At 40.4% G+C, this 12,860-nt stretch overlaps 1 protein-coding gene across 1 annotated transcript in view; it reads left to right on the forward strand.

Moving 5' to 3' along the window:
• Positions 1 to 227: 227 nt before the first annotated feature.
• The window catches only part of LOC311059595 (transient receptor potential cation channel subfamily M member 5-like), a gene marked incomplete at its 3' end in the record, with an annotated part of 35,558 nt that continues 22,925 nt past the window's right edge, over positions 228 to 12,860 (forward strand). Inside the window, exons 1-8 of the mRNA XM_084077599.1 lie at positions 228 to 398; positions 5,842 to 5,987; positions 6,319 to 6,487; positions 7,100 to 7,164; positions 8,085 to 8,276; positions 11,082 to 11,184; positions 11,433 to 11,695; positions 12,318 to 12,416. Coding sequence (XP_083933725.1) covers positions 257 to 398; positions 5,842 to 5,987; positions 6,319 to 6,487; positions 7,100 to 7,164; positions 8,085 to 8,276; positions 11,082 to 11,184; positions 11,433 to 11,695; positions 12,318 to 12,416 — 1,179 coding nt within the window. The 5' untranslated portion in view covers positions 228 to 256. The remainder of the gene's footprint in view (positions 399 to 5,841; positions 5,988 to 6,318; positions 6,488 to 7,099; positions 7,165 to 8,084; positions 8,277 to 11,081; positions 11,185 to 11,432; positions 11,696 to 12,317; positions 12,417 to 12,860) is intronic.

The raw sequence follows: 12,860 nt of genomic DNA on the forward strand, positions 1-12,860 counted from the left end.
TACAAAGTATTTGGAGTCCAATGACATCATTACTATGATGTCAGGACACACACACACTGCTTATGCTTGACAAACAGACAGACAGACAGACAGACAGACAGACAGACGTACCCACAGACACACAACTTTATATTGTATCATCTTATATACATTATTTATGTTGATCGTCATCACTGTCATCTTCTGATTTGTCTCTTTGATCACCTAGTTCCTGCGTCTGTCATCAGACACTGAACCCTCCCTTATCTACGACCTGATGACAAGATACCAAGATGATGGGTGGTATTTGTCCACACCCTACATGGTGGTGTCTGTGGTGGGAGGAGAAGGCAGTGCAGAGGTCAACCCCTGGGTTCAGAAGGTCATCAGACGGGGACTGGTCAAAGCCTTGGATAAAGGTGTGTGTGTGTGTGTGTGTGTGTGTGTGTGTGTGTGTGTGTGTGTGTGTGTGTGTGTGTGTGTGTGTGTGTGTGTGTGCGCGCGTGCGCGTGTGTGTGTGTGTGTGTGTGTGTGTGTGTGTGTGTGTGTGTGTGTGTGTGTGTGACAAACTCATACAGGATAAACAAGTGAAATAGGAAGTGATGACACAAAGAGCAGACAAAATAGAACTTGAACACTATAAAATTGAAATTAAAATGGATTTTCTATCCTGAACTTCTTTGTGTCATCACTTCCAATTTCATTTGTTTATCCTGTAAAAGTTCTCTCTCCTGATTGGGTTAAATTAGTATCCCAAGCTGAAAATGTATTTTCTGTTTATTAAAGAGCTGGAGAGACATGGAGACCCCTGTTACTGAACAAACACTCTATAGCAATGAATACTATCACAATATAGAACTATTTAACACTGTTACTGAACAAACACTCTCTAGCAATGATTCCTATCACAATATAGATCTATTTAACACTGTTACTGAACACACACTCTATAGTAATGATTACTATCACAATATAGCGATACTTAACACTAGCTGTTACTGAACGCACACATTATAATAATGATTACTATAACAATATAGCCTCGAATTTGTGTCCGGGTAGCTCAGTCGGTAGAGCTCTCGCCTTCAGACCAAAAGGTCATGGGTTCGAATCCCGGGCAACGCCAACTCAGCGCATGAGTAGCACGGCTTGGGTGCGGCAAGTCGTGCGGTAAGTACTGGGAGCTGAGGATAGGCGTGGCGCTCCACCTCAGCAATCCATCTCCCAGGGGTCTAGCGCATTGTAACAGGGACAGACTCCTGTGTGTTACTCGGCTGATACCGACAATAAGCCACCTCCCGACCTACTTATATTATTATTATTATAACAATATAGATCTATTTAACACTGTATATAAGAAAATAAGAAAAAATGAAAAAAAAATAAAAATGAAAAAAAACATTTTTTTTTTTTTTTTTTTAGAACTGAAAAACGGGAGGAATTGTTCCCAGACGTGACGTAGGGTGGGGGAACAAATCTGACGGACTGTTTTCAGACCAATTTACATAAAAACCACAGATAGCCTATGAAAGCCTGCATGCTCGAAGTCGGGTATTTGTTGGAACAGAAGAGAGGTGGGGGAGACCAAAAACACACAAAAATGAAGAAAAAGTTAAAATTCATGGTGTAGACCCTTTAAATATGTGTATGTCAGGATCCATATAGATTCTTATATTTATGACATATTATGACAAATGTGGACAAAGGTTCAGCCTGATCACAGCTCCGTTGACTTCTATCATACAATTGATGTTCAATATCCTCCTATAATTCCACAAACCTTTGAGCCCAAAAATTGTTCTGCCCGGATCAATAGTAGTAGAGCAGATAGTATAGGAACAATCGTTTACTTTGTGATACAAGCGTGAAAATTGGCATGAACATTCCTTTAGGTCAACTCTTTGACTTTTTTAATCGAGCCACTCAAAAATCCAATATGGCGTCCATTTTTCCCCAAAATGGTCGCTATCACGATATCTGTTGCACCCTGTTTTTTTTGTTTGTTTTTTTGTTTGTGTTTTTTTCTTTTTTTTCTTTTTCTTTTTTTTTGTGTTTTTTTCTTTTTTTTCAGTTTTTAATATCTATATACATACATTTCCTTCTTTTTTTTTCTTTTTCTTTTTTCTTAAGTGTCTAGATTCTAGAATATGTCTAATGTATTATTCACAATCGCAGCTGCACAATGCTGTACAAGGAAGAGTTGAACGATAACATTTGCACTAGCAGTTTTTGTCTCAAAAATGTAGCAGACTAACTCAGCAAAAGCAATTGGATGTGCTTCTTTCTTATATTGCACCTGATTTGTTGACTTTTCTGCATTTTTATGAGCTCGCTCCCTGTTATAGAGTGTGACCAAGCACCCAGGGTGATATTTTAGCTCCTGTGCCACAGCATCACCAGCACTTAGCAATGCAAGTAGACGCCCATCATTAAGAGTCAGTGCACACTGATTAAGCTTTTCACTCAGCTGCATGGTCATGGCATGCCTTTGTGTCATACTTTTCACAAAGAAAGCAAACATTGCCTTTTTATCACAACTTTTTCTTGGACGCTTGCTTGTGCTGGAGCTCGCTTCAGAATCTGAGGAGGAAGCTCTTTTCTGAGCTCTTTCTAGTTTAGAATTGTTGAATAAAAGTCTACAGCTATGATGATACTGTGCATAATTTTTTCTTAGAGTTTCCTCGATACCATCTCCATCATCTAACCTGTCCGGGTCTAAATCAATTGGCATTTGATGGAGGGAGTAGAACAGGGGAATATTTATTGCCAGGATGCTGTATCCAGAATCTTTTTTATTTACTTTTCGTTGTGGTGACATTAAAGTTTCCTGTGTGTCTTGCTGACAAAGACAACACTTTGTCCAGTTTGTCTTATGTTTGACATTGATTGTTGTAGCCATCCTTGACCACAATTCAAAGGCTGGTTTGGTAGAAGACTAGTCACTGGCAGCTCAACTTGCTCAGCGCTCGCTCTCACTCTGTTGTGTGTCAGAAACTGGAGGCAGTCACAGCCTGCACCTATATAGAGGAGAGCTTAATTAGATAGTTGGAAACACCTGCTGACCAATTAACCCTCACAAATCCCTCCTCCACCCACAGCAGTTAAAAATAACTACATGTTCAGAAATCTTGAGATTTTCTTTTTAATTTCTATTGGTTTAATCCCCGATTTAGCCTATATCTTGTTTTTTTAATTGTAAAACATTAAAAACAGTTTAGAAAAAACTAAAGAATAATGTTGCAAATGTTCAGAAGTATACTAGGGGAGCTCTATTTGTTGTTTTGGTGATTGACATCACAAAAGCATAGGCAAAAATACGCTGAAAAGCTAAATCAGACACATTTTGGCAGCCATCTTTAAATAAATGGCCGCCATCTTTGATTTTCAAGTGGCTCGATTAAAAAAATCGATAAATGACCTCTAAAGATGATCTGTACCAAGTTTCACGCTTGTATCACCAAGTGAACGATTCTCCCAACATATTGCTTTTATCCGCTGCACTATAGCTCCAGTGCCTGGAGCTATTGATCTCAAATTGCACACAGCCTTTGGCCATTACCATGTGCATGGGACTGCGAAGCCTGTTTTTGGATATCACTACATCTCAGCTGTTTATTCGCATCTTTATGTCAAAGAATGTTGCCATGCTTACGGTGGCTGCTCAAACTGCGCATGCGTCGCATCTACAGTCCCACTGCGTTACACTGTTGCACACACAGAACGTGCTTTGACCAACGTATGTGTGTGTCAGGGGTCGCGCTAGGATTTTAATCTGCCGGTCCCAATGTCCGGAAGGATTCAAATTTACCGGACATCTGACAAAAATAACGGTCATAATTATTTTTATGCATTAATGACAAGCAGGTGCGTAAATACAGCCTAACACTTAGGCCTACAGCATTATATTTTGGATTGAGCTATTGAACATGAACCATCATAATATACACATTTTATATAGCAGGGTCATCTTACACAAATACTTTAATTACCTACATTACCATTTGCGCATGCTGCGTGCGTAATGGTTTCTCAATAATCAATTGCGTTTGTATGCATTTTCTAATCAAAGGGCACTGCACAAAATTGGGCATTTCAGATTAATCTTTCATAACGTGGCTCAGCTGACCTGTTAGGGCAATACATTATAGACCACTACTCACTCACAGGAGGAGGTTATGCTGTATAGTTAGACAGTGGATGCCGTCCGTAATCTAGTTGGGACAGCCGTGGGAAAGTTGATGAGTTGTGAGAATCTTGTCGTCTCCTCATAGAGCTATTCAGTTCAAAGTGGTAACGTTTTAACGTGTCCACCTCATAGAGTTAAAAATAGGTCCACGATTATGATTAACGTCATGTTTCAGCTCGATGCCATAGTTGCAGTAGCCTATAGCTGTTGTGAAGAGTATTTACGCATCTGTGTTAGATTTCATCTTCAACCTGCAATGTTGTTTAAACTGTAGGGCAACTTGCCAACTTTACTCACAAGTGCCCTTGTATTAGCCTAGTATCTGTGATATATTCTAACTCGTAATGATACAACTTGTGTGTAACTGGCTGTTAAATACACAACTTTATATAATGTAACTTGTAACCGGACCGCGGTATCTGTCTGACTGCCGAGACCGCAGTCTGTACGCAGCAGCAACAACAAGCTCTCTTTTTCCTGTTGTAGGCTACCTTCACAATAAAGTGTCTCCCATTTACCGCCCAATGCAGCACATTGCAACACACCGGTTATTAGTAACAGGAAATAGCTGTAACCTAACAGCGCGTGACAAACTATTTTCGTTCTACGTCTCTCTCTCTCCCAGAAACACACGCACGCTGTTAAGAGAGAGAGAGAAAGAGCGAGCGAGCGAGCGATCGATCGAGCGAGAGAGAGAGAGAGAGAGAGAGAGAGAGCTTGCAAAGCAGAGGATTTGAAATGTGCCTAATCTTGCGGTGATAATTAATGAACAGCCGTGTCATTATCAACCGGTCAGGATGTCCGGAGAGATTTATTTTTTCCGGTCTTTGTCATAAAAAAACGGTCAAAACCGGCAATTATCGGACTAACGCGACCTCTGGTGTGTGTGTGTGTGTGTGTGTGTGTGTGTGTGTGTGTGTGTGTGTGTGTGGCGGGGGGTCTGTGTGTGTGTGTGGGGGGGGAGGGGACAGAGACTGGCAGTGTTTATGTCCTTTGTATATCCTGTACTTCTTATCACGTGGACATAAATACATATTTCAAATGTGTGTGTGGTGTGTGTGTGTGTGTGTGTGTGTGTGTGTGTGTGTGTGGCGGGGTGTGTGTGTGTGTGTGTGTGTGTGTGTGTGTATGTGTGTGTGTGTGTGTGTGTGTGTGTGTGTGTGTGTGTGTGTGTGTGTGTGTGTGTGTGTGTGTTTGTGTGTGTGTCCACGGCCGTGTATGCGCGGACACGCAAGTGCGCATGCACGTTGGGGAGGCACGTGTCAGAATGTACATTATTTGTGTTTGCGCGACGGCCATGTGTGTGTGTTCGCGATGGGGGACGGCTCTGGCTGTTAGATCTATATAGCCTTTACGCGGGTGATTGTGTGTGTTCTGTGGCTCCACGACACGGCGACGGGATGTGTGTGTGGTGTGTATTGTACACACTACAGAGTACAACGTCAACTGTCTGTTCACAGTGCATAAGCCAAACTGCACTCTTTGGGTGCTCGTATCCCTCGACGGGTATGGTCTAGTTTAAGTAGAAACCAACTAGTGAAGCTACTTTATGGTCTTATGGCATCATGCATGATGCTGACCAGACAGACAGACATACAGACTAATAACACGCTCTCCCTCTTTATCTCACTAATTAACACACACACACACACACACACACACACACACAGACACAGGAGGCTGGAGCTGGATACTGACAGAAGGCTTTGATGAAGGCGTAGGGAGATATGTAGGAGAGGCGGTGAGGGACAGTCACTGCGTCGGTGCGGTGGGCATCACTCCCTGGGGCATCGTGCACAACAGAGACCAGTTGGTCTCTCAGGTATTGACACACAAACACTGTTTACAAGTTGTGATTTCCCTCCACCTAATTAATAATATTTATTAAATTATCATTCTCGCAAACTCCACTATATTTACATTGTAAAATACTGTACTGTGTGTACTGATAATTAATGTCTGTTCATTAATGTTACTGCCACTCTCTAATAATAATAACAAATACTGAGATCACACATACATTAAGATGAAGATTGTGTTATCATTGTTTTTGTTTCCATGAATTAGGAAGTCCCCCCCCCCCCATCTTAGACTCACCAGAAGCCCCCAGATAACACACTGTAAGATGTAATTCCTGTTTTCATCCATCTCAGTGCAGAGAGGTTCAGTACTCTGTTGAGAACAGAACCAGTGATTCCTGTTCTCTGGAGAAGAACCACCGTGGCTTCCTGCTGGTGGATGATGGGAGTGAAGGTCGTAGAGGAGGAGAGAAGAACTTCAGCGTCAAGTTAGAGAAACACCTCTCTACACAACACATCAGAGGTAAGAGATGATGGACGTTATGTCACCGGAATTAAAATAATCATGGTATCACTTACCATAACCAGGTCAAAAGGTGACTTCAGTTAAAAGTAGTGAAACACGCAGCATTTTAATCATTTAACTGTATTTGATTTGATGTTGAACAGCTACAAGATGTAAAATATTATTTATATTTTCAAGATCGTTTGTTGGACATACTCCTGGCTGTGAAAATGTAAATGTATGTTTGCAACAAACAATTCATCTGTTTCTTTTTTATTCATTAAATTGGTCTATAAAATAACATAAATGCTGGTTAAATATGTATTTCCCAAAGTCCAAATGTGAGCACATAATGTCTTTGTCCACAACATAAAGATATTAATTTGACTGTCATAGCAAACCATGACATTTAAGAAGCTGTAATCAGAGACTTTAAGGGTGTTTTTTATTATTATTATTATTATTATTATTATTATTATTATTGTATTTGTTTTTGATTGTGAAAAGAATGTATCTCATGCTGCGTTCACACTGGCAGAAACATTGTGGTCCTATGTATTCAATTAATCATCAAGACATACAGGGGGGAGGGGGGAGTTATGATTTAATAATATTCATATTTTCTTACAGACAGCAGCAGCATCAACATTGCTGTCCTCAACATGCTCATATCAGGAAAGCCATCCATGCTGGAGGTACAATCAATACTTTATACAATATTCATTCATTCAATATCATTTACATTGCAATGATTGTATACAATATAACTTGACTTTTATGAGCCAGGAGCATTATAGGAGTATTACTGTCACTTTATTATTATCATAGCTACAGGAATGTAGCTAACAGCTCCAGATGTTAGGTCTGTGCTCTTCTACATATTGTTGCTGTCAGGCAGAAACAATCTCCATTGTTCTACTTTTTTTATTTTCTTTAATAAATCAGTGCTATTGACAGGGGTGCAATGCTCAGTGGACGGGGTTGCACGCCGAGCAACCACTTATTTGGCCAGGGGGACGCGCAGGCACACGCATAGATTTAAAACTACTTTAAATTCACACTTCATCAAAGTTTACAAAGGCTCCCGACTCACGCCAGGTACATTAACATAGGAATTAGCCTATATGCATATCAATTGTCCATTGTGTGACCTGTACTGTAGGTGTTAAGCGACGTGTGCGTCACGTCATTAAAATAGATAGCAACCACTTCTCAAATGAGCATAGCATCACTGGCTATTGAACACCCTTTACGTCTCTGTGTTGGTTTTACAAATATTGAACCAATGAAAAGTATTAAAAAGCTCTTCAGACTAAACCTCCTAACTCCATTGGATCCTCAAACTGTCAGTCAACTCTCCTAACTCCACCTTCTCATTCTGATCAATGATGAACAAAACAACATCTCCACATTAATGGTGAAAAACCGCCTAACTCCACTTGAGCTGTATTTGGGTAAAGTGATGATAATAAAATGTGTCTCTCTCCCCGTCTCTCTCTCTCTCTCTCTCTCTCTCTCTCTCTCTCTCTTTCTCTCTCTCTCTCTCTCTCTCTCTCTCTCTCTCTCTCTCTCTCTCTCTGTTTCTCTCTCTCTCTCTCTCTCATATCTTCATCAGAGGGTGGGCGTGTCTTTGAAGAACTCCACACCCTGGTTGGTGCTGGCAGGTTCAGGAGGTGTGGCTGACCTCTTGAGTGACATCTTGGAGAACCAATCACCTGCCTCTGCTGGTGTTGATGTCACCAGAGTGAAAGAAGTGATCAGGAGACACTTCCCTTCTGAAGCCCAGATAGATCAACTTGTTGAACAGGTAAAAGCAGTGATTGGTTCACACAGTGGCGCGGGAAGGGGGGGGGCTACGGGGGCTGCAGCCCCCCTGGTGATGGGAAGGGATTTTTTTATTTAAAAAAATATGTATATATTTTTTCATTTTTTTTATTTTATTTATGAGAGCGAGAATTAAATAACGTAACCCTAACCTAACCCTAACCCTAACCCTAACCCTAAAACCAAAATAAAGTAAAGGAAAGAAAGTGCCAAAACCCACCCATACCCGCACACGGACGCGCGGACGGGCCGTCCGCGGACGGGACAAGCGGATTCCCCCGACGCTCAGCCCCCCTGGCTATTAAGTACTTCCCGCGCGCCTGGGTTCACATAGTACAGTGGGAAGAAGATGTTTTCATGCATCCCCCGGAAATATACTTCTAATCAGTGTTTGCTGATTGGACAAATATTCTGAAATGATGAGCTATGTTATAAAGTTAAATATCTATTTTCACTATATCTCAGCCAATATTGCACTTACAGTTGGCGCCTAGTGAGTTTGTCGTTTCTCATGTGACTATCACTTGTCTCATTTGCGCCATGCAGCCAAGCCAGCTCACGTAGTACATTTAGTTCCAAATACTACCACGAGGTGGCGCTTTAGAGTCACTTTTTTGGTTTCAAACAGACAGACAGACAGACAGACAGACAGACAGACAGACAGACGGACAGATAGATGTCTTATATTATTATTATTATTATTAATAATAATAATAATAACTAGCAATAATTAAGTGTGCTTAGATCGTTTAAATTTGGATTGGGTTTTCTGTTCAGCGTCAGGCAGGAACGCGTCTCTGTCATTTTAGAAATGTTCAGACACACATTGGTTTCTGTCTGTCTGTCTGTCTGTCTGTCTGTCTGTCTGTCTGTCTCAAAAGTCCGTGGAGAGAGAGAGAGAGAGAGAGAGAGAGAGAGAGAGAGAGAGAGAGAGAGAGAGACAGACATCAATTGCTGTGTAGTATATATCTTACTTCTTTCCTCTGATAGTGAAACAGCTCAGTTAGTGTAGTGGTTAAAGCTGAAGTACAATGATTTTACGACCCGAGTTCGAATCCCACGCTATGAGCATGCTGATCTGCTATTTTTGAAACTCGAACCGTGATCAGTGATTTTAAACGTGTAGGTCTACTACGTAGCCTACTGTTGTTTGAACTGAATTAAAAATGTCCTGTCCTTAATCAATAAAATGTTTTTTTTTACTTTCATATTTTTTCGTATGCAATAAACTTCCGAATCTCGGGCATAAACATCGTCTTATGAACGAGTGTGCTCTGGTGCGCAATTTCCGAACGCACTGTGCTGTCCAATGTGTCCATATTCATCTTTAAATGCCCTGTTTTCAGCACTGTCACATATCTTTTATACATTTTTATACTCTTTATACTTTTGGATGGTGTAATTTCTCTTGTTAACTAGGAGATTAATGTTTAGCGATCTCAAGCAGTCTGTCTCTCTCCATAAGTAGCAGCTGCAAACCATCCAGTAACAACCAATTTATGCTTCAACGTAGGCTACAACGGTCAGTGCATGGTGGGAAAAGTACTCAGATATTTTACCTAAGTAAAAGTATCAATACTGCAATATAGAAATACTCCGTTACAAATAAAAGTCCGGAATTCAAATCATGATGCAACACTTTGTGAGCTTGTAGATCGGCTATTTTCACTACTTTTATGGGACACTGTTGTACAACAAAGTAGAATTCATTTGTGAAGAAAGAAAAACCCATTAACAGTTGAAATGTGGAAATAGCCTACACCATTTCTGCCCATCCCTCTAACTTCATGTAGGCCAATTGGTGCATTAAAAATATCAAAATTGGCCGCGCTGAATTTGTATCTGAACAAATACTTTGATAGAAGAGATACAGAGGTACTGTAGGGGGAGGGGGAACCTGATATCAGAGTTCCTCAGCTTATTTGGATAGTGTAGGCAGCATATCATTAACATAACCGGTTTGGCAAGAGACTGGACCAGTGTTGTAGGCTAGTGCTAATTTTGGAAGTGGGGGAGCGCGGGTCTTGAGCGGATTGGAGTTTTTTTTTGTTACTTTATTTTGGTTTTAGGGTTAAGCTCTGATCCACACATCCCCCCCTCCCACGAAAGCCCCCCGTAACCACCCCCCTCAGACCCCCCGCACGCAACCACTCCGCCGCGCTGTGCCAGGCTGCGCTGCGCTAAAACGCACTGTCTGTGCCTGTGGTGGCCTACTGAAAGCTATAATAACATAGTAGTAATGACAAGGGTGAAATTATATTCAATGATATTTAATTGTTTTGTGGAAAACACATGGCTCATCATGCTTAATTAAAGAGAGACTCACTTGCCTTTTCTTAGTGCTTTTCATTGTTTGGACAGAAGAAATTATAAACATTTAGCCAATATTCGATCATCATTAAATAACAGACAGTGAACTGGTCAACTGACAGCATGTCATGGATAGCACATTAATTCTTAAACAAAATTGAGGAAGAAATAAGAATACAAATAAAATAAAACAAACCAAAAAGACGCCAATAACCCCTGTCTTATAAAAACTGCCAAAGTGGGTCTGGCTGTTGGCTCAGTGAGTGGAGATGTACAGTACGTCATGTGTCACAGGTTTGAATCTGGCTGATGACATGTGTTGCATCCGCTGTGTAGTGCCAAACAGAGCAGAAAATACATTACACTTCATATGTATTATTAAACTAAATGCCATCAGAATATCACAAAGGTTTACAAGTTCCTATTTTGCAGAAATGTCTAATTTGCCCATCATGTGACCTTTGACATTGACCCTCAGGTTCAGAGCATCTACCAGAACAGGAAGCTGATAACATTCTACCATGAAAAGCAGGAGAGATCAGAAGACTTTGGTAGAGTCATGATCAAAGCCCTGATCCCAGGTACAATATAGAACAATAATTAATATTATATTTTATAGGAAAAACACTGTGGGCTACAGAACATTATGATGTTCATTTAACATGCTGTGTGTGTGTGTGTGTGTGTGTGTGTGTGTGTGTGTGTGTGTGTGTGTGTGTGTGTGTGTGTGTGTGTGTTCGTGTGTGTGTGTGTGTGTGTGTGTGTGTGTGTGTGTGTGTGTGTGTGTGTGTGTGTGTGTGTGTGTGTGTGTGTGTGTGTGTGTGTTCAGCCAGTAAGCACCGTGCATCAGGTAATACCTTCCCTTACAGTAAGGAGCTGAGTCTAGCAGTGAGATGGAACAGAATGGACTTTGCCATCAGAGAGCTCTTCAATGATGACATCAGTGATGATGACTTCCTGACTTATGGCGTCCTGGAGGAACTCTACAGCAGAGTTGATGAAGACACACTGGTCTACAAGCTGCTACTGGAATGTCTGAACGAGCGACTGGGAACCTCAGTTGACTCTCTGAAAGAGATCAGCCTGTTTGAGGTGCGTTTGGGTTTAGTGAAATCTATATTATGACCCTTGATTGATCAGTGGTTCTGAAGAGATGACCTTCACTCACTACTTAATGCTGTAATGTGGTGGTGGGGCCGGGGGGCATATAAACTAACAGCACAATCTACTTGGAATGTAAATCAAATGTGTAATTATTTGGTCAATAATATGATCTTGAAATCATATTACAGGTTGAAAATATCTGCAGAAACTTTGTATGGAAATTGATAATAAAATAACCTGTGTTCCTATTGGCTACAATATAATCATTATTTAGTCACAAGCTCTTTTCATTGGTTCAATATTTATGAAACCCACAGACACACTTAACCTTTTTCACTTTCATAACTTAAAAAAAATAGGAAAGATAGCAGATCTGCAATCTCACTTGTTGCTTTTCTTTGGTGCTATTTTTACACAACATTCTTGTATGACAAAGTTGGACATATACATATAAATATAAAAATACATTGAAAAAAGCAGTAAGATTTTGACAAAGCTGCTTGATTTGAGGACATTTGGGCTTGATGATGATGATGATGAAGAAGATGAAGATGATGATGATGATGATGATGATGATGATGGAGGTTTGTCTTATGCTCTGTGTCTCCAGGTGTCAGGTGTCTTGAAGAAGTTAATGGGTGATGTGAAGCCTTTCTACTTCACTGCTCTGGGTCTAAAAGACTTCACCTCTGACAAGAAGGCTCTGGAGGTATTCTTCTGAATATATAATACTGTTATGTTCTTTTATCTAATCTTTAAATAGTCAGCCTCTACTGTGCTGCAATATTTCAAGGATATGTGACACTTTCTTTTCTTTTTTTTTAATCAAATCAAATAACTGGTTTCTTCAGTTAAATCAGTATTATACATTAAACACATAATAACCCTGGAGCCTGTTTCACAAAAGCAGAATGAAGACATCCAGGATTTAACCCTAGAACACTAACGTTGGGTGATTTTTATGTGACAATCACAACAAACATGGGAGACGACACACAGGATTAAATGAAAACTTATTTTATTTGTAAATACAAAATACATAAATAATACTTAATAATTAGAATGTGGTGTGAATAGTCAGTTAGATCAGTAGTGTAGTGTATGTATGGATGTGTGAAAATGTAGTCTATGTGCAGAAACAAAGTAGTTAGAA

This window comes from Gymnoscopelus microlampas (assembly GCF_963454915.1).
Source record: "Gymnoscopelus microlampas genome assembly, chromosome: 14".
Lineage (NCBI taxonomy): Eukaryota > Metazoa > Chordata > Actinopteri > Myctophiformes > Myctophidae > Gymnoscopelus > Gymnoscopelus microlampas.